Genomic DNA, 19125 nt, shown 5'->3' on the forward strand with positions numbered 1-19125 from the left:
TGGGATATATGTTGAATCAGTTCCACAAAAGCGATACAAGTGTATGATGAAGCTCGATTAATACGATCTCTTTTTACAAATCTAAAAAGTCTTTTATAAATGTAAAGTGCTAGTTTACATTAGAATTTTTAAATCTTCTCTATTAAAAGAGAAGTACCATTTTTATCTACTACAAAATAGTCATCCTAGAAGTCTAGGTCCATATATTCAAATAAATTTTTTTATTGTTTACATTAGTTTATTTAATGTATAACATTTCTAAATAATTATAAGGATATTAATAACAAATTCATTTTAACTATAAATTTCAATTTTAGTTTTAGGAATAACAAAATCTGTTGAGAAAAAATTTAACAAAATCTTTTTAAAAATTTAAATATTCTTTTAATTAATGCACTGATTAATTTCGAAATTAGTAGTATAATATTATTATAAATTAATTTTAATTACAATTTTATTATAAAAAATAATGTTTTTTTGCTAATTTTATATTTTTTATAAGTATATTCTACATTATATTAAAATATAAGTAATTAATGAATTACATATTAAAATTTTTTTTTTTTGCAAACATATTAAAATTATGTTGAATTGGTAAACCAATATATTTTGAAAAAAAACTTTCAGTAAGATAAATAAATAAAATATTATTCACCATTTAAAGTGACTAAAATATCATTCACTTTTTAAAATGATTAATATTCATAAATTATGTAATAATTTTTACAAAAAATAAAATTGTTAACATATGTTAAATTTTAATATTTAGAACTATATATCATCTATTTAGTTATTTTTAAAATGAAACAATATATTATCATAAATTATTATATAAAAATAATATAAAAATTTAAACTTATAAATGAAATGTTATCCGCACGGATGTGCGGATCAAAATCTAGTACAAATTATATCATCTGACGTCTGTGCTATAATAATCATAAAACTTCCAATATCGAGTTGTATTTTCTAAGGGTTTCTTTGCCAAATAACAAAAAAGAAGATAATTAGATTTGTAGTGAGAAGTTAGAGAGAGATATGAAGAGAAATGAGAAGAGAAGATGTGTTTGGTTAGATATTGTATTTATGTTTTTTGTATAGTTACGGAGGCAAATTTCTCTTTTTCTGATAAGTAAGAATTTTTTTAAAAAAATTCAAAAACAATACTAAAAAGCAACAGTATCCAGAGAGAGGATACTGGTGGTCCCCCACACACACACAAGTGGGAAGTAACGTCCTGTGACCCACGTCACAAACAAGTGGTCCCCACTTAATGACGTGGTTATATCCTACGTGTAAAGCACACGGTAACGCCAATCTCGCTCGCTCTCTAATCTCTTTCCTCCTCCTCCTCCTCTCTGTTTCGGCGGGCCTATAAATAAGAATATCTGAAGATTGTTTCAGTCGCTCTCTCTCTCTCTCTCTCTCAACCTGAATCTTGGATCAATCTTCTTTTAGATTTCGGAAGGTTTCGCTTTTCTCGATCCTCCGTCGTGGATTTAGTGGCACCGATGAAGAACACAGACGAGTCGGAGAGTTCCGGAAGCAGAGCCGTCGTGGCTTCTCCGTCCCATGAGAACCCTAGACACTACCGCATGAAGCTCGACGTCTTCGGTGAAGTCTTACAGCGACTCCAAGAATCTAGCTACCAAGAAGCCTCTCTCCCTGATTTCGAGGATCAACTCTGGCACCATTTCAATCGCCTTCCTGCTCGGTAACCCTTTCTTCTTCTTCTTCTACATTGATTTCGACTGTTCCTTTAGGGTTTTGTCATCTCTGAGTTTGATCAATTGGAAGAGTCTCTTTGGGTGTAGTATCTTGCCACGTGTTTATATATGTTCATCGACAGCGATAATCTTTTTCCTGCCACGTGTCTCTTGATCCAAGAAAAATCAAGTGAATGTAATCTTTTGGTTTGTTAGTATCGTCATTGCTTGCTATCTCTCCCAGGTATGCTCTCGATGTTAAAGTTGAGAGGGCGGAAGATGTTCTCACGCATCAGAGATTGCTGAAACTTGCGGAGGATCCTGCAACTAGACCTGTGTTTGAAGTTCGTGATGTACAGGTACTATTAAAAAGATTTTAGCTAAAACAAGTGTTCTTTGTGTTGATTCCCTTCTCTTTTGTTGCAGGTTTCTCCGAGAAACTCTGCTGACTCTGACCCTGCGTTGGAGGATGATGCTCAAAGCTCTAGCAAACCACACGGGAAGGGGTAAAGATCCATCTTAAAACTATTGGCTCCTCCTCTTCAATCTAACCGTGCGCTTTCTTATTGTTTAAAAGGATTCTTGCAACTCCGACTTTTGGCTCCTCTACTAATTTTGAGGCTATTACTCAGGGGAGTAAAATTGTTGAAGATGATGATAGTTCTGTTAATGCAACATTGGCTACTCGGTGAGGTTTCTTTGTTAAGTTTTGTCTTTTTTGTACATAGATTCCTAACTTGCTTTGCCTACTATCTTGCAGACCGATGCATGAGATTACCTTTTCTACCATCGATAAGCCTAAACTCCTTAGTCAGGTTAGTGGTGCTTTGTTTAACATCACCTTTTGCCATGATCTTGATGCTTTGTTATAGATTGTCATGTAGACGATGGCTGCATCTTCCGTTTTGTTTTTTTGGGTGATAATTTGAGTCAGAGATGGTTTTCTGTTTCAGCTTACTTCCCTGCTTAGTGAGCTTGGATTGAACATTCAAGAGGCTCATGCTTTCTCCACTGTGGATGGTTTTTCTTTGGATGTCTTTGTTGTTGATGGTTGGTCTCACGAGGTATGATTTTAACTTTCTTGGAGCATCATGCTACTTGTTACTTAGTGAATGACTTTGTAAGTTATTATAGGAAACAGATGGTCTAAAGGATGCATTAGGCAAGGAGATACTGAAGCTTAAGGTATTTTCTCTATCCTGATTCTAAGATTGATTTTGGAGGCTGTACCTATGTTTTCCGTTGGCTGTGTTCTACAGGATCAACTTGGTTCAAGACAGAAGGCTATTTCTTTCTTTGAGCGTGACAATTCAAACAACTACATGATACCCGCCTGCATTGAGATACCCACAGATGGAACTGACGAGTGGGAAATTGACGTGAAACAGCTCCAAATTGAAAAGAAAGTGGCATCTGGTTCATATGGGGATCTGTGAGTGTTATTGTTTTGTAAGATTTGTTCTAAAAGGCGTTTAAGTTTTTATCCAGAAGTGACTTTAATATGTTAATGATTCCTACGCAGGCATAGAGGCACTTATTGCAGTCAGGAGGTTGCTATCAAATTTCTCAAGCCTGAGCGTGTAAACGCGGAGATGCTTAGAGAATTTTCTCAAGAAGTCTATATCATGAGGTCAGTGCAATTAATTTGAATCATGATGTGGAATGCATAGTAGTTTGCGCTGGTATTCAAGTTGTAGTCATGTTTTAAGCTCGTATGATGTAGAAAAGAAAGTTGTAGTCATGTTTGCGCTGGCCAACATGCATGCTTCATTAGTGTTCTCTGTGACTGATATATATTTACTGTCTTTTAGGAAAATCCGACACAAAAACATTGTTCAGTTTTTGGGTGCATGCACACTATCTCCGACCCTCTGTATTGTGACTGGTACGATATCAGTAGATGCGAATTTGAGTAGTAATTCACAAAGACATGTCTCATTTGAGTCTATTATCTTTTGTGACAGAGTTTATGGCTCGGGGGAGCATTTATGATTTTCTTCACAAGCAGAAATTCGCTTTCAAGATTCAAACATTGCTTAAAGTTGCAGTTGATGTTGCAAAAGGAGTGTGCTATCTGCATCAAAACAATATCATCCACAGGGACCTTAAGACTGCAAATCTGCTCATGGATGAATTCGGAGTAAGATTTGTTCTCTCTCTGGTTATGCTTCATGTAGAAGCAACAGATTTTCTCTCTCTCTCTGGAGTTCTTAAATTTGGGTTTATTTTCTGAGCAGCTTGTCAAGGTTGCTGATTTTGGAGTTGCCAGAGTACAGATTGAATCAGGGGTGATGACAGCTGAAACAGGGACATATCGATGGATGGCTCCGGAGGTATAAAGTCCATAACTCTCTGTTTAATCTCTCACCTCACTCACTTTGACAATATACTTCTGAGATCCAGGTGATTGAACACAAACCGTACAGTCACAAAGCAGATGTGTTCAGTTATGGGATAGTGATATGGGAACTTTTGACTGGTCATGTAAGAGTTTTGCTTACAAGTCTTTCTCCGAATTGGTCTTCATGCTAACTAAAGATAACTCTGGCTAAATTGTAAATGGAAACAGATCCCATATGCTTACTTGACTCCACTACAAGCGGCTGTTGGCGTTGTTCAGAAGGTACTGTATTTATTTTAAGAACGTCTTTGCATTTAGAATGTTTCAGAGGCTAAATTGAATTCTTTTTTTTTTTCAGGGGCTTAGACCGAAGATACCAAAGAAGACACACCCAAAAGTGAAGGGACTTCTACAGAGATGCTGGAACCAAGACCCAAAAGACAGACCAGAGTTTGAGGAAATCATAGAAATGCTTCAACAGATAATGATTGAGGTAAACGTCGTACCGTGATGATGATCCGAGTAAAAAAAAAAAACCTTTTAGAGGCGAGATTTCTGAGAGCACGATGTGGTGGTGGTGAAAACAAGCAGGTTGGAGATGAAGACCCTGCAGATAAGGACAAGCACTGTCTTGGTTTCTTACAAGCGGCCTTCCGAAAGCCTCGTTACTAGTTCATCTGATATAGTGATATAGCTCTCACTCATTCACTCTCTTACATATTTTGACTTGTACAGTTTTTTTCTTGTTTCTTTTAGTTGGTTGGTGTGGGCTGGCTGATGGGGGAGTTTTGACCTTAAGAGAGTGTTTTCTCCTTTTAGGATTCCTTTCTACTTAGAAAAACCTTTTGGCACTTTTTATAATGATAAAGAAGCTATGGGTATTCATTTGACAAAATCATTTTTCTTTATCTAGTGAACAGAGTATTTCTTTTTTAATGAGCATATTGTTTTGGTTGTTACGTACTTTTCCACTCATGTCTGCCACTGACGCACCCTACTTGAGCTTGACCAACAGCAGCAAACTCGTGTTCATGGCCATACGAGTCAAACTAACATATAGGGATGACTAACGTAATGACGACTTCTTTTGACTACACACAACACTGTTTATTGGTTTATTAGTAACTTTAATTAAGCACGGAGACATTTATTAGCTGGAGAAGAGCGGTTTTCCAATGAGTTTGATGGAGATGGTAAAGTATGGTATGAGATTTTATAGAAACATTTGGAGTCATCCGTAGAACTCATGAACCATAACCGACAAACCGATGAACATCTGAATCACACATTCCTTGTCGACCAAGTATACATCTTATTTCTCATCGTTGAAACGTTTTCACGAGACTCCATCCACAAACATCATACGAGAGATGTGTTTAGGACTTTCTAAGGGTTATGGTGTGTTTCCTTTTCTACGTAAATTAGGGTTTAGAGTTTTAGTGTTTTGGCCCTTTTTTTTTTTTTTTTTTTTTAGGTTTGATTATATACAAGGGTCGATCTCTTATGATCAAATTAGGGTTTTGAGTAACTATGGAGCCAAAAGAAAAGAAGAAGAGGAAGACAAACTGCAAAAAAAGCAGAATACAATCGATTCCTACAGACCTAACCATAGAGATACTCTCAAGGCTGCCTGAGAAATCTGTGGCTAGGTTTAGTTGTGTGTCCAAGCTTTGGTCATCAATCACCTCGGACCCATCTTTTCCACGGTCGCGCCTTCTACTCTGCTTCCAAAAACATAATGACTTGTTTGTTTCATCTATTCCACATCATAATCCGAACTCGAACAGGTCCTACTCTTCTTCTCTGTCTTTTGATCATCATCATATGACGAAACTCCCACTACATTTTGATCGCTACCAATCCACATCTGGCTTGATCTGCTTTGTTTTAAATAATCCTATAGTTTGGAACCCTAGCACGAGACAGTCCATAACTTTACCAGCTATACCCACGCCATGTAAGGACTGGAACAAAGTAGAACTCTTTTTAGGGTATGATCCCATTGAAGGTAAACACAAACTAGTGTGCGTTCCCTACAAAAGGACTTGTTATGTGTGCCGAGTTTTTACATTGGGATCATCTCAAGAATCATGGAGAACGGTCAAAACTAATTGTCGGCATCGTCCTACCGGTTATACCTATGGGCAATGCATCGAGGGTGTGATATATTATCTAGCATCTAGTCTTGAGGGGGACGATAGAGTTGTAATGAGCTTCGATGTCAGATCTGAAAAGTTTGATATGATAAGACTACCTTCGAACTCTGACTGGGACGTGCTGATAACATATAAGGGAAGGTTGGGTTTATGTAGGGAAATACATTATGGAATAACGCATATAAGATTATGGATTTTGAAGGATGCAGAGAAACACAACTGGTCGGGACAAGACTTTCTTTTACCTTTTGGTGACTTTTTTTTTGCCAAAAAGTGAATTCATATAATATATGCGCGAGTTTGTAAATTTACAAAAAGGTTAGAGCTTAAGCAGGATCAGCCTTGGCAAAAAAGATAAAACAAGGTGAGCCTGCACATGAATTGGTTAAACTAACAACCAATTACTCAAATCTCAGCCACGACTGCATTAAACCGTTGAAACGTTTGTCTTTCCTATGGCCGAGGATAACATCTCTGATGAAGCGATCAATTTGCTTGCATATTATTGCTGAAGTAGAGGATGTACTGGCGTGGAGTCTGTTGTTCCGCTCCCTCCAGATGCTGTAGATAACGGCTTGCGAAGCAAGGCGTTTGAGGGTCCTAGAGGAAATCGTGTTCCTAATGCTTATCCAATCCGAGAAGGCTGTCCAGGTGTGGAAGTGCAGACCACTGTGGCCTAGCCTTGTCAGTATACGCTCCCAGATTTGCTCACTTACTTCACATCGCAAGAAGAGGTGGTCCCTGTTTTCAATGAAAGAATCACAAAGACAGCATGTTGTCGGGGTGTTCATACCCCAACTGGCAAGACGAGCTCTCGTAGGGAGACGGTCTTGGCTTGCAACCCAAAATGTAAACGCATGTCTCGGGACAGCACCACTGAACCAAACGTTACGTGTCCAAGCTTGGGTCTGTCCCCTGTTTCTGATACCCTCCCAAGCAATTTTAATTTGAAAAGTATTAAACTCCTCTCCCTGCAAAGACCAGACATAACAATCTTCCACAGACGACAAACGAGGATTTTCGATGGTTGTAAGATAGGTCTGCAATACTTCTGCTTCATTTGAACGTGCCCCCCTCATGATCCACCCAGAGCTGGTACAAGTATCAGATACTGTTGCAGAGATAGGAATTTGGAGCTGGCTTGGCCCCCTTTCACCAAAGTAAGTCAAGAGGGAACCATAAGGGGTCCAATTATCACTCCAAAACCTGATTTTTTCACCATTACCGAGCTTGGCTTTGATGAATTGAGAGGCCAAACCCCGCAGGCGCAAGATAGCCTTCCATGTCCAAGAAGAGGCCTGATTCTCATCAATCCTCCACAAACAATTCTCTTGCAGCCTGTAGCATCGAATCCAACTTGCCCAGAGAGAATCAGAGGGGACAAGAAGGCGCCATATAAGCTTTAGACACAAAGTTTTGTTCCACAAACCAAAGTCCCGAAATCCCAGACCACCCTCAGCTTTGGGAAGACAGACAGTACTCCAAGAAACCTTAGCCAAATACCGAGAGTTAGTTTTACCTCCCCACAGGAAACATGAGCACATCCCTTCAATCTTTTTTATACATCCTTTGGGGAGAATAAAAGCTGACGTCCAGAAATTTATAGAGCCATAGATAACTGAGGCAATGAGCTCTTTCCGACCTGCAAAAGATAAAGCCTTCGACGACCACATATCAAAACATCTTGCAATCTTGTCTAGCAAAGGTCGGTAATCTGTGATCCTGAGTTTCCTGTGCATTAGTGGCAGGTCCAAATATCTTATTGGAAGTGAACCAATGTTGTAACCAAGAGCCGAGAGCTCCATAGTTTCTGCTTGGTTCAGTCCCGCCGTAAAAAGCTCTGTTTTAGCCGCATTCATTCTCAGTCCAGACCAATCTGCAAACGCTTCTAATGTTTCAGTGATATTGGTTAAGGATTCCTTACATCCATCAAAGAAGATCATTATGTCGTCCGCAAAAGCTAGGTGGGTTAAAGAAAGATCTGTTGTGTACGGGTGATAACCAATGCTCCCATCAAAGTATTTGACTCTCAGCATCTGGGAGAAAACCTCTAAAGCCAGGACAAATAGATAGGGTGATAGGGGATCCCCTTGGCGTAGACCTCTAGAACCTTTTGGTGACTTAGATGCTTGGAGTTTCAAACTAAAAGGTTTTACTCATGCTGGTGAGTTTATTTATGTACCGGAAATGACTAGCCAATCGTCTTATATTTTATTATGTGATCCGGTGAGAAACAGCTGGAGAAAATTTGAATTTAAAGGAATAGCAGACGAGGTATCTGTCCATAATGGAGTTGTTGAAGAAGAAGAGGAAAAACAAGATGATGAACACCGACCTATGTATGCGCTCCTTGCTTTTCCGAATCACATTGATAGTCAAATATCTTAGTAACAATTTGCTGCTGTTTTCTTTTTCCTTTGAATGATATTCTTATGCCAACTTTATGATTTTCTTATAATATATTTTTCTGAGCCTCTACTTTGATTCTATATATCCCGTTTCATTACCAGTTCATTGTGATTCACATTGATAGTCAAGTGTCTTTGTTACAATCTGCTTTTCCGTTTTTCCTTGGAATGACACTCGTATGCAACTTCATGATTTTTATAAATATTTTTTTTTTGGAGTCTTTACTTTGATTCTATCCCATTTCATTACCAGTTCTCTGTATGTAAAAGAGAGTATAAACACGAATTGCTTTAAGTGACATTATGTTGAATCTCTTAACATTTGCACCCAAAAAAAAACATTATGTTGACACCTTTTTTAAGTTTGAACCTCAAGCTTTTAGATGTCATACAAACCCGATCACCTCACCTCATATATGAACCTAACATGGTAAGCATATAGCCTATTGAAGTAAGCTTGAGATAGCTTGAGATAGAAGCTATCATAATCCTACTGAGATTGAGTTTACTAAAAGGATTAAGAAATATTGAGTTGTGTTATACCTAATGAGTTTAGGATAATTAGATAGCTATATAAGGATATGCATAGATGTTGCATAACGTGTGAGAAATATGATTGTGTTAGAGAGCTTCCTTAAGAGAGGTTAATAAGAACTGTTCTTATTGAGAGAGTTTGCAATCGTGATCCTGAGACAGTTTGAGAACTATATTTGGTATCAGAGCCACTAAAGAGAAACATCATGAGTGATATTGTGGCAATTGCGGAATGCCCTAAAGAGAGAGGAGGCTCCTCGACCTTCCAGTGTCCCATGCTTAACGCGACCAACTATACCGTTTGGTCCATCCGAATGAAGATTGCATTACAAGATCATAAGGTTTGGGAGGTTATTGAAGAAGATACCGAGAAGAACGATGTAGCCACGGCTTTATTATTCCAATCCATACCCGAAACCCTGGTTTTGCAAGTCGGGGATTTGGATACATCTAAATAGGTGTGGGAAGCCATTAAAACCAGACATATGGGAGCAGAGCGAGAGTTAAAGAAGCGAGACTGCAAAAATTAATGGCAAGTTCGATCGTCTTAAGATGAAAGAGACCGAGAGCATAGATTGACTTTAATGGGAAACTATCTGAAATCTCATCAAAGTCAGCGGCTTTAGGATCCAACATAGACGGACCGAAACTTGTCAAGAAGTTTTTGAAAAGCCTGTCTCGGAAGAAATATATCCATATAGTAGCTTCTCTAGAACATGTATTAGACCTTAACACGACAACCTTTGAAGAGATTGTTGGCCGTTTGAAGGCGTATGAAGAACGCATTACAGAAGATGAAGAAACTAGGGACGATCAATCAAAGTTGATGTATGCAAATATGGAAGCTCAATCTGGTCAGTCGAATAAAAGCTATGGACAACAAAACCGAGACTATAATGGAGATTGGAGATACAGAGGCCGTGGAGGTGGACGTTTCTACTGTAGAGGAAGAGGTAGAGGAAGATATTATGGAGGAAAAGACACACGAGATGCATCTAAAATCACATGTTTTAGATGTGACAAAGTAGGTCACTTCGTTGCATCATGTCCAGAGCTTAAACTTAAACTACAAGAAGCACAAGAGGACAACACTGAGACACAAGAAGCCGACGATGGAGATGGTAAAGTATTGGTATGCGATATGAAGAAACATTTGGAAACAACTCTCTGCTCAGTTCTCGTGTTTCTTATGGTACAACTATCGTGTCTTAGCTTGAACACCTGAATCTGATATTCATTTCTCGTCCAAGTAGATATAGTTTTGCAGTCATCCGTAGAACTCATAACCCATAACCGAGAAAGCGATGAACATCAGAATCTCACATTCCTTGTCGACCAAGTATACATCTGATTTTTCATTGTTGAAACGTTTTCAAGAGGCTCCATCCACAAACATTATTCGAGATATGAGTTTAAGACTGTCTAAGGTTATTTATATATATATACACACTACTAATACAAGGGTCTCTTATTATCAAATTAGGGTTTTGAGCAAATATGGAGCTAAAAGAAAAGAAGAAGAAAACAAACTACAAAAAAAGAAGAATACAATACATTCCTACCGACCTAACCATAGAGATACTCTCAAGGCTGCCTGAGAAATCTGTTGCGAGGTTTAGTTGTGTGTCCAAGCTTTGGTTATCAATCACCACCGACCCATCTTTCCCACGGCCGCGCCTTGTACTCTGTTTCCAAAACTATTACGACAGCACACTCAGAACTCCACCAGGTCCTACTCTTCTTCTCTGTCTATTGATTATCATCATACGATGAAAATCCCACTAGATTTTATTCACTACCCATCTACGGAATCTGTCCATGGCGTGATCTGCTTTGAATTAAAAAAAGCCCATAGTATGGAACCCTAGCACGAGAAAGTTCATAACTTTACCAACTATACCAAGGCCCTGTAAGGACTGGAAAAAGACAACACTGCTGTTAGGGTATGATCCCGTTGAATGTAAACACAAAGTAGTGTGCATTCCATATAAAAGGATTTGTTACGTGTGCCGAATTTTTACACTGGGATCAGCTCAGGAATCATGGAGAACGATCAAAGTTAACCATAAGCATCATTCTGGCATGTATGCATATGGGCGATGCATCGAGGGTGTGATATATTATATAGCATATAATCGTCATCAGAGCCGTGGTTATGTTGTAATGAGCTTCGATGTCGGATCTGAAAATTTCGATATGATAAAACTACCTTCGGAATTTTATGGGGACAAGCTGATAATATATAAGGGAAGGTTGGCTTATTTTAGTGAAATAATTCACAGAACAAATTATAGAATCAATCATAGAATATTATGGATTTTAGAGGATGCACAGAAACACAGATGGTCGAGACAAGACTTTTTTCAACATTTTGGTGACATAGATCGGAGTTTCAAACTAACAGGTCACATTGATAGTCAAATGTCTTTGTAACAATTTGCTGTTGTTTTTTTTTTTCCTTTGAATGATATTCTTATGCCAACTTTATGTTTTTTTTTATAATATATTTTTCTGAGTCTTTACTTTGACTCTATCTATCCCCTTTCATTACCAGTTCTTTGTATGTAAAAGATAAAAGAGAGTATAAACACGGATTGCTTAAAGTGAAGATTATCTTTTCGTGGATGATTAGCATGAACACATAAGGAATGAATAATGGTTGAGACTGCCATTGCACATTATATGTTGCGAAGGACTAATATAATATTGTTTTGGCTCGACCTATTGCTGTTCTAGTTTATTCTGGCTGTGTTTGTTTTCCGAAAATCAGTATAGGTGGTTGTCCTCCAAGCCAAGTTGTGGTACAAATGCAAAGTCAATTTTCTCTCACAGAGCTCCGGAAGTGCGTTTTCTTCTTCTCATCTCTTGTATCCTACTTATATTGATATATTTGAACTATGCACTTAACTGTGAGTTTTTTTACATGCCCTATATGTGACAAGATCAAGATACAAGAGATGAGAAGAGCAGTATTGTTTTCACCACCACCACTTCCGGTGGAAGGATCTGACTCTTGAACATTTGTTGCAGCTCGGTGGCCCATCTTTCTCTGTGTATGCTCTGTTTTCTCATCCGGCTCCGTTCAACTTCATAGGTCCCAGTGGCCTTCTAATCAAGGAGGCACTGCACCAAAGTGGTTTATTACTGCTTTTGCTGTTGCTTCATTGGTCCCAGTACCAGTCCACATTTTTCTCTGAGCCTCATACTGATTTAATAATACATTTTCTGTTATTACATTGAGTTGTTATACAATGCATCTGCATATAATGTTTCCAAGATTCTTATTTGTAACCTACGTTCGCAGGGCAGTTCATGTCCCCATATGATCCAGATGAAGGTTGGAATGTACAGCGCTGGGAATCAAGTGGAATTTTGGTGGACAGGTCCCCACCCAAACTGTCCGGGTATCTGTTGGAATTGTATCCTTAGAAGAAGAAGAAGAAGCACAGGAAACGAAGGTGCAAAAGAAAAGAAGAAGACTTGAACCGCAAGAAACAAATAATGAAGAAGAAGCGGGAAGAACAAGGAGGAAGAAAGTCAAAGAAGAACTAGAAGTTACACAAGAAGAAGAATAAGAGGAACTAGTTGGTTTGTAAGCTAACTAAGTTAAGTTGAAGTTGTTAAGAGTTGTAGTTCTGCTCATGGTGGTGAAATTGCGGTTGCTTTTCTTGGTGGTGGAGTTCATATCTTTTTCACCCGTTGAAAACTATCAAATAAATGTCGGTTGGGCAATCTCTGCACCCGCATTTTCTCCAACGAGCTGTTGCTCGGCTTCTGTATGGCATGATGCTGCCAAGGACTGTGCAATGTTGATAATCATTTGTGTTCTTCCGTGGGAGCGGGCGACTGCTAGGACGTATGTATGTCATCTCTAGTGGAGTCTTTTGGTCGGAGTTGATTGGTGGGATGCAGTTGGCTGTACTGTACACAGAGTGCTGCAGAGGGTGGCATTGGTATAATTTGTGGTGCTTATAAGTTTTCTTGATTTCATTGCTTTTTAATATTTTCACTCAGAAGTAAAAAAAACACTTCAGATTTCTGAGAGCAGGATAGGATGTTGTGGTGTTGAAAACAAGCAGGTTGGAGATGAAGACCCCTGCCGACAAGGACAAGCTCTGTCTTGTATTCTTACAAGCGGCCTTCAGAAAGCCCCGTTACTAGTCTGATTCAGTGATAAAGCAATATCACACCACTCATTCACTCTCTTATATATTGGCTTATTATATAATATAATCTGGCCCAGCGCTGGCCTTATATATATACAAGGGTTTCTTATAATCAAATTAGGGTTTTGAGTGAAATATGGAGCCGAAAGAAAAGAAGCAGAGAATAACAAAATACGAAAAAAGAATACAATACATTCCTACAGACCTAACCATAGAGATACTCTCAAGGCTGCCTGAGAAATCTGTGGCTAGGTTTAGTTGTGTGTCCAAGCTTTGGTTATCAATCACCTCCCATCCATCTTTCCCACGGCCGCGCCTTCTACTTTGTTTCCAAAAACATAACGACTTGTTTGTTTCATCTATTCCACATCATAATCAGAACTCGAACAGGTCCTACTCTTCTTCTCTGTCTTTTGATCATCATCATATGACGAAACTCCCACAAATTTTTGATCACCCATCTACGGAATCTGTCCATGGCTTGATCTGCTTTGCTTTAAAAGAGCCGATAGTTTGGAACCCTAGCACAAGACAGTTCATAACTTTACCAACTATACCCAGGCCCTGTAAGCACTGGAACACTGTAAAACTGTTTTTAGGGTATGATCCTGTTGAACGGAAACACAAAGTAGTGTGCATTCCCTATAACAGAACCTGCTATGTATTTCGAGTTTTTACATTGGGATCAGCTCAAGAATCATGGAGAACTGTCAAAACAAATCATAAGCATCGTTCTAACATGTATAAAGTTGGCCGATGCATGTATAGCATCTAATGTTGACATCAGCCTTGGTTATGTTGTATTAATGAGCTTTGATGTCAGATATGAAAAGTTCAAGTTCAATATGATAAAACTACCATCGGACTTTGATGGGGATTTGCCGATAACTTATAAGGGAAGGCTAGCTTGTTTTAATGATTTTGATGATCATACAAGATTCTGGATTTTGGAGGATGCACAGAAACACAAGTGGTCGAGTCGAGACTTTCTTTCAACTTTTGGTGATTGTAATCCGCGTATGGAATCTGATTTGAACCTAAGTGGTTCCACACATGCTGGTGAATTAATCTATGTACCAGATGACTTTAGCCAATCGCTTTATATTTTATTATGTGATCCGGTCAAAAACAGCTGGAGAAGATTTGAATTTAAAGTATCGGTAGAGGAAAAATCTGTCTGTTATGGAGGAGAAGGAGAAGGAGAAGGAGAAGGAGAAGGAGAAGGAGAAGATGATGATGATGATGATGAACATCGACCTATTTATAGGCTCCATTATTTCCCAAATCACATTGATAGTCAAATGTCTTTGTAACAATTTGATATCCCCCTTTAGTCAATTATTAAATCTTTAGTAAAACAAAACAATTTTCTGCTGGTTTTCTTGTTCTTTTGAATGACACTCGTATGCAACTTCGTGTTTAAATTATATTTTTCAGAGTCGTTACTTTGATTTTATCTCAACCAGTTTCATTACCTTTTCTTTGCAATTTAAGAAAACAGAAAGATTTAATAATTGACTAAAGGGGGATATCAAATTGTTACAAAGACATTTGACTATCAATGTGATTTGGGAAATAATGGAGCCTATAAATAGGTCGGTGTTCATCATCATCATCATCATCTTCTCCTTCTCCTTCTCCTTCTCCTTCTCCTTCTCCTTCTCCTTCTCCTTCTCCTCCATAACAGACATATTTTTCCTCTACCGATACTTTAAATTCAAATCTTCTCCAGCTGTTTTTGACCGGATCACATAATAAAATATAAAGCGATTGGCTAAAGTCATCTGGTACATAGATTAATTCACCAGCATGTGTGGAACCACTTAGGTTCAAATCAGATTCCATACGCGGATTACAATCACCAAAAGTTGAAAGAAAGTCTCGACTCGACCACTTGTGTTTCTGTGCATCCTCCAAAATCCAGAATCTTGTATGATCATCAAAATCATTAAAACAAGCTAGCCTTCCCTTATAAGTTATCGGCAAATCCCCATCAAAGTCCGATGGTAGTTTTATCATATTGAACTTGAACTTTTCATATCTGACATCAAAGCTCATTAATACAACATAACCAAGGCTGATGTCAACATTAGATGCTATACATGCATCGGCCGTTACTTTGATTTTATCTCAACCAGTTTCATTACCTTTTCTTTGCAATTTAAGAAAACAGAAAGAGTATAAAACACGAATTGCACAAAGGGAACATTACGCTTGCACCTTTTGAAGTTTAATCCATCCAGCATTTAGATGCCAAGACCAAATCCTTTTCGTCACCGATCATATTTGAACCTAACATAATACGCATATTATAGCCGAAAATTCTTCAGCCATTATGTATCCCAACAACCACCAGGAGATGGTTTCTTGGGGGTCAAAGGGTTTACACCGGTCTATACTAAATGTTCACGAAATTTGCTCTATTGTTTGTACAGGATTCAGTCGATTAGAATGATGAACTTAGAGATGGGGTGACTAAAGACGTTTTTATTAGAATCCAATAAAAGGGGTTACAAGAGTGATCGGGAAGTAAGGAGACAAGCTCAAAAGTTAAAGCAACAAGATCAAAGAGATGATTCAGGAACCCTAGATCTAGCTGCTTGGTGTGTAAGTTGTCCAAAAGTCCCCTTATCTTCTCTCCTTCCTCCTTCTTATAGGTCTCTTGTTTGTGATGCCCTAATAGTTGGCGTCCTTTGGGCCCTGACGTGCAAGGCCGAGTACGCGGGCCTCAGCACTATTCTCTCTAAGCCGGATATGTGTATTCGGCTCAGTTGATCGACTAAAAGCACTCTGAGGTCGAGCCGACGCCTTCGGCCGTTAAGTCGACTAAAGTAGTCGAACTCACACGGGCTAAGGTCTGTTATTCGATGGGCCTTGTGGAGGGATATAATCCATCTCCTAACTCTACTTAACCATAAACTGCGTCATGGAATATATATCATCTTTTCACTAACAGCTGTCAGAAATGATATGCTGTATATCAATGCGCAGGTATGGAGAAACAGAGCTTTTAAACCTAGGTAAGACCAAATGCTTCTTTTGTTAATTTGACCAAGGATAATAATCTATACTATACTAAAAGCACAATATACTCAATGGTCATGCTGCCACGTCCTCAAAAAAATCAGCCAATCAGAAGCATTTAATTAGACACGTCAGACAGGCTTCACAGTGTGGGCTTCGTCCACAGTCGAGCATGTCACCGTGTGTTTGTGTTTTGCGTTTTGGTTCCGCGTGTATTGTTGACTTATGACAGGTTGTGATTTTCTTGGATATTGATTTATGGAATGGGCTGGGCTGGTTTACTAACTTTTATGTTTGTTTATGTACAAAACCAGTGGTCCAATTATAAATATATACAACCAAAGCCTCTCTTCGTTATCTTCCTCTTCCATGTAGAGTAGGTTTCAGTCGGTTCAGTCTCCTCTGAGAAATCAAAGTGACCCTTTCGGTTTCCATGGAGCAGTGAATCTTCTTCTACCTCTACATCTCCCCCTTCTTAACTCTTTGGATCATTAATGCTTCAGAATCCTAACAATTCAGTTATTCCTTCTTATATAACCTCATCGTAAAAACTGAAACTTTACATATCAAATCCAGTAATCACCATTACAGATTTAGAGAAATCTTCCAACCCTTTCTGTCAAGTGACAATCTCACCAGAAGACGCCAATTAATTAATTAATCTGTTTGGTCTTCTTCATCCTAGAAAGACAAAGTCCTTCGTGGATTAGATCGGGACGGCTATTGCAGCTTCGATTGGCGGAAGAGCTATCTGACTCTGATCCAAAAAATTCCGGAGGCGGATCATCAGAATTATCACTGCCTGTTACCCTTCCTCTTGATTCATACGCAAGCGCACATGAAAACCCTAGGCAAACCCATTATCCAGGTTCCTCCTTGGCTTCTCTTTTTTCATCACCTCTGTCTCTACTATATAAATATAAATCTTAATATCATGCTTTCATTCATTGTGTTTCGTCTAATTGTTTGGAACTCAACGTATCAAAATACTCACTTTAAGAGTTACAAAAAAATACTTACTTTTTAAATTTATTTTTGAACAGAGAACTTGGGAGAGGATGGTGTCAACTTTTACGCTTTGGGCTGTGAGTCACAGACTGTAACGTTGGTAATATTTCTCAGCTCTCTACTCTTTCTGGTTCTGAACACAAGAAAGTTATCTAATTTATGGATCAAAGGTGTCCTTTTTTGTTATCTTGTGATTGTAAAGACTACAAGATGATCATTTTTTTTTTACTTATTGTTAGTGGGCCAGATAAAAAAGAGAAAATGGATGACGTGTTAGAGCTACACCAGTGTCGAAGATCTGAAAAAAAGTTTCCATGGCCACCGCTTCTGTCGTATATGACTCAGTGAACCTCTCCACTTATCTGTTACACTTGGTAAACCTTCCACCCTATTGATTCATCTGCTTGAAGATGTTTCATCATCGTTGCTCACTGAAAGCAGCAGCAACAACTACCTTGATTTGATAAAGTGACATAGCGGTTTGTGGAGGAAGCACTACAAGAGCACGGAGGAGAGAAGAGGATATTTCCAAACGCAAGAAGGTGATTCTGAAAAAAAAAAGAGAAAGTCTGTTCTTCAGTTGTCTACGAGATGATTTTTGCTTTTAGCTGCAAGCAAATAATGAAAGTATGATTCTGTACTCAGAAGTCAAAAGGCTGGACTTATCCACTCTTCTTACAATTTAAACTGCATCTGAATAAGATTTGTTGTTTTAGCTACACCTTACATCTCTGAATAACTCTTCTAAAACTGTACGATATTTTTGTTTTAAAAGCCTTGCCAACCTTCTTGGTTGTGAAATGTTTTAGATCATTTGGAGGAGTAATAAAGTTTATATGTTATCACAAATCACATATATAGATTGAATAAAAGCAACACAGGCAGAGATAAACATTGGCATGCCAACGTATGCACCACAAAAAGAACTATTAAGTTATCATCATATCAAAATCTAGGTGGCATTAAGCACAGCCTATCAAAAAAAAAATTTTAAATACAGTGTGTTAATGTTATCGGCTAAAAAAAACTATAAACAAAAACCGAGCTTGCGCATTAAGATAGTTATCGTAATTAAATCCGAACACCCTTGTGAGTGAGAGTTTCAAAGTTATCAAACTGTCAACCCCTAGGATATTAACTATTCCGTGCGCAGGGTGAATTAATTTGACAAATATTTAAAAATATAGTATTAAAAATTTTATTTTTAACATTTGATTAACTTTTTTACACATATATAATTATATTTTTTGTTGTTATAATATAAGTTCTGCCGGATGGACCGAATCCATAATTATTATAAATTGTGGACCTAAACAATAAGTATTATATCATGGACCGATCAGTTTGGGCCTAAAAACTTATGACACAAAAACCTTATACTTTTTTCCATCAAACATATTCTTCTTCTTATCAAATTTAATCTCAAAACTGAATTAGGTTAATAGATGCAATAGACACTTGCGCTTCAATTTATGTAAGGAGCCTTTGGTACACTGAGCGATTGCTAATAAGAGTTGTCATTAAACAACACATACAACATTCTCTTATTATACACGGTTAAACAATACGAAAATTCTATAAGTTGTCCACTAGCTTTGGCATTGTATCCCAATTATTCAGTGCATACCATATTTTCTAAAGAATTTAAAATATAAGTTTATTACGATTTAAAAGGCTATTTCTAAATAAAATACGAAAAATATAAGTATGACAACTTTAAAAATAAATCATCCCAAATGAAGCATAAAATGATTGTTCCAAAATATAAAGTAAACTAAAAAT

The 19125-nt window shown here is 37.9% G+C and overlaps 2 protein-coding genes, 1 long non-coding RNA gene and 2 pseudogenes across 3 annotated transcripts; all 5 read left to right on the forward strand.

Moving 5' to 3' along the window:
- The first annotated feature begins 1356 nt into the window (after nt 1-1356).
- On the forward strand, nt 1357-4942 carry LOC106451681 (serine/threonine-protein kinase STY8). The gene is made up of 16 exons (XM_013893640.3): nt 1357-1714; nt 1951-2065; nt 2133-2212; nt 2284-2394; nt 2467-2521; nt 2660-2770; nt 2841-2891; nt 2966-3138; nt 3229-3336; nt 3518-3591; nt 3671-3846; nt 3944-4039; nt 4110-4190; nt 4276-4329; nt 4406-4540; nt 4639-4942. Exons 1-16 carry the CDS (start codon nt 1512-1514, stop codon nt 4717-4719), a joined length of 1704 nt encoding a protein of 567 aa, XP_013749094.2. The 5' UTR covers nt 1357-1511; the 3' UTR covers nt 4720-4942.
- Nucleotides 4943-5081: 139 nt separating this feature from the next.
- Nucleotides 5082-9052, forward strand: LOC106453785 (putative F-box protein At1g47765). The gene is made up of 2 exons (XM_048737282.1): nt 5082-6454; nt 8311-9052. The coding sequence occupies exons 1-2, from the start codon at nt 5578-5580 to the stop codon at nt 8589-8591; spliced, it is 1158 nt and encodes a 385-aa protein (XP_048593239.1). The 5' UTR covers nt 5082-5577; the 3' UTR covers nt 8592-9052.
- Nucleotides 9053-10561: 1509 nt separating this feature from the next.
- LOC125576702 lies at nt 10562-13341 on the forward strand (annotated as a pseudogene).
- A 397-nt stretch (nt 13342-13738) lies between these two features.
- On the forward strand, nt 13739-14957 carry LOC106448570 (annotated as a pseudogene).
- Nucleotides 14958-16639: 1682 nt separating this feature from the next.
- LOC106455018 lies at nt 16640-18156 on the forward strand. Its single transcript, XR_001290109.3, has 3 exons — nt 16640-17203; nt 17379-17443; nt 17583-18156. It is a non-coding gene; the product is annotated as an uncharacterized LOC106455018 (long non-coding RNA).
- Nucleotides 18157-19125: the final 969 nt, after the last annotated feature.

Source organism: Brassica napus, chromosome A7 (genome assembly GCF_020379485.1).
Source record: "Brassica napus cultivar Da-Ae chromosome A7, Da-Ae, whole genome shotgun sequence".
Taxonomy (NCBI): Eukaryota; Viridiplantae; Streptophyta; class Magnoliopsida; order Brassicales; family Brassicaceae; genus Brassica; species Brassica napus.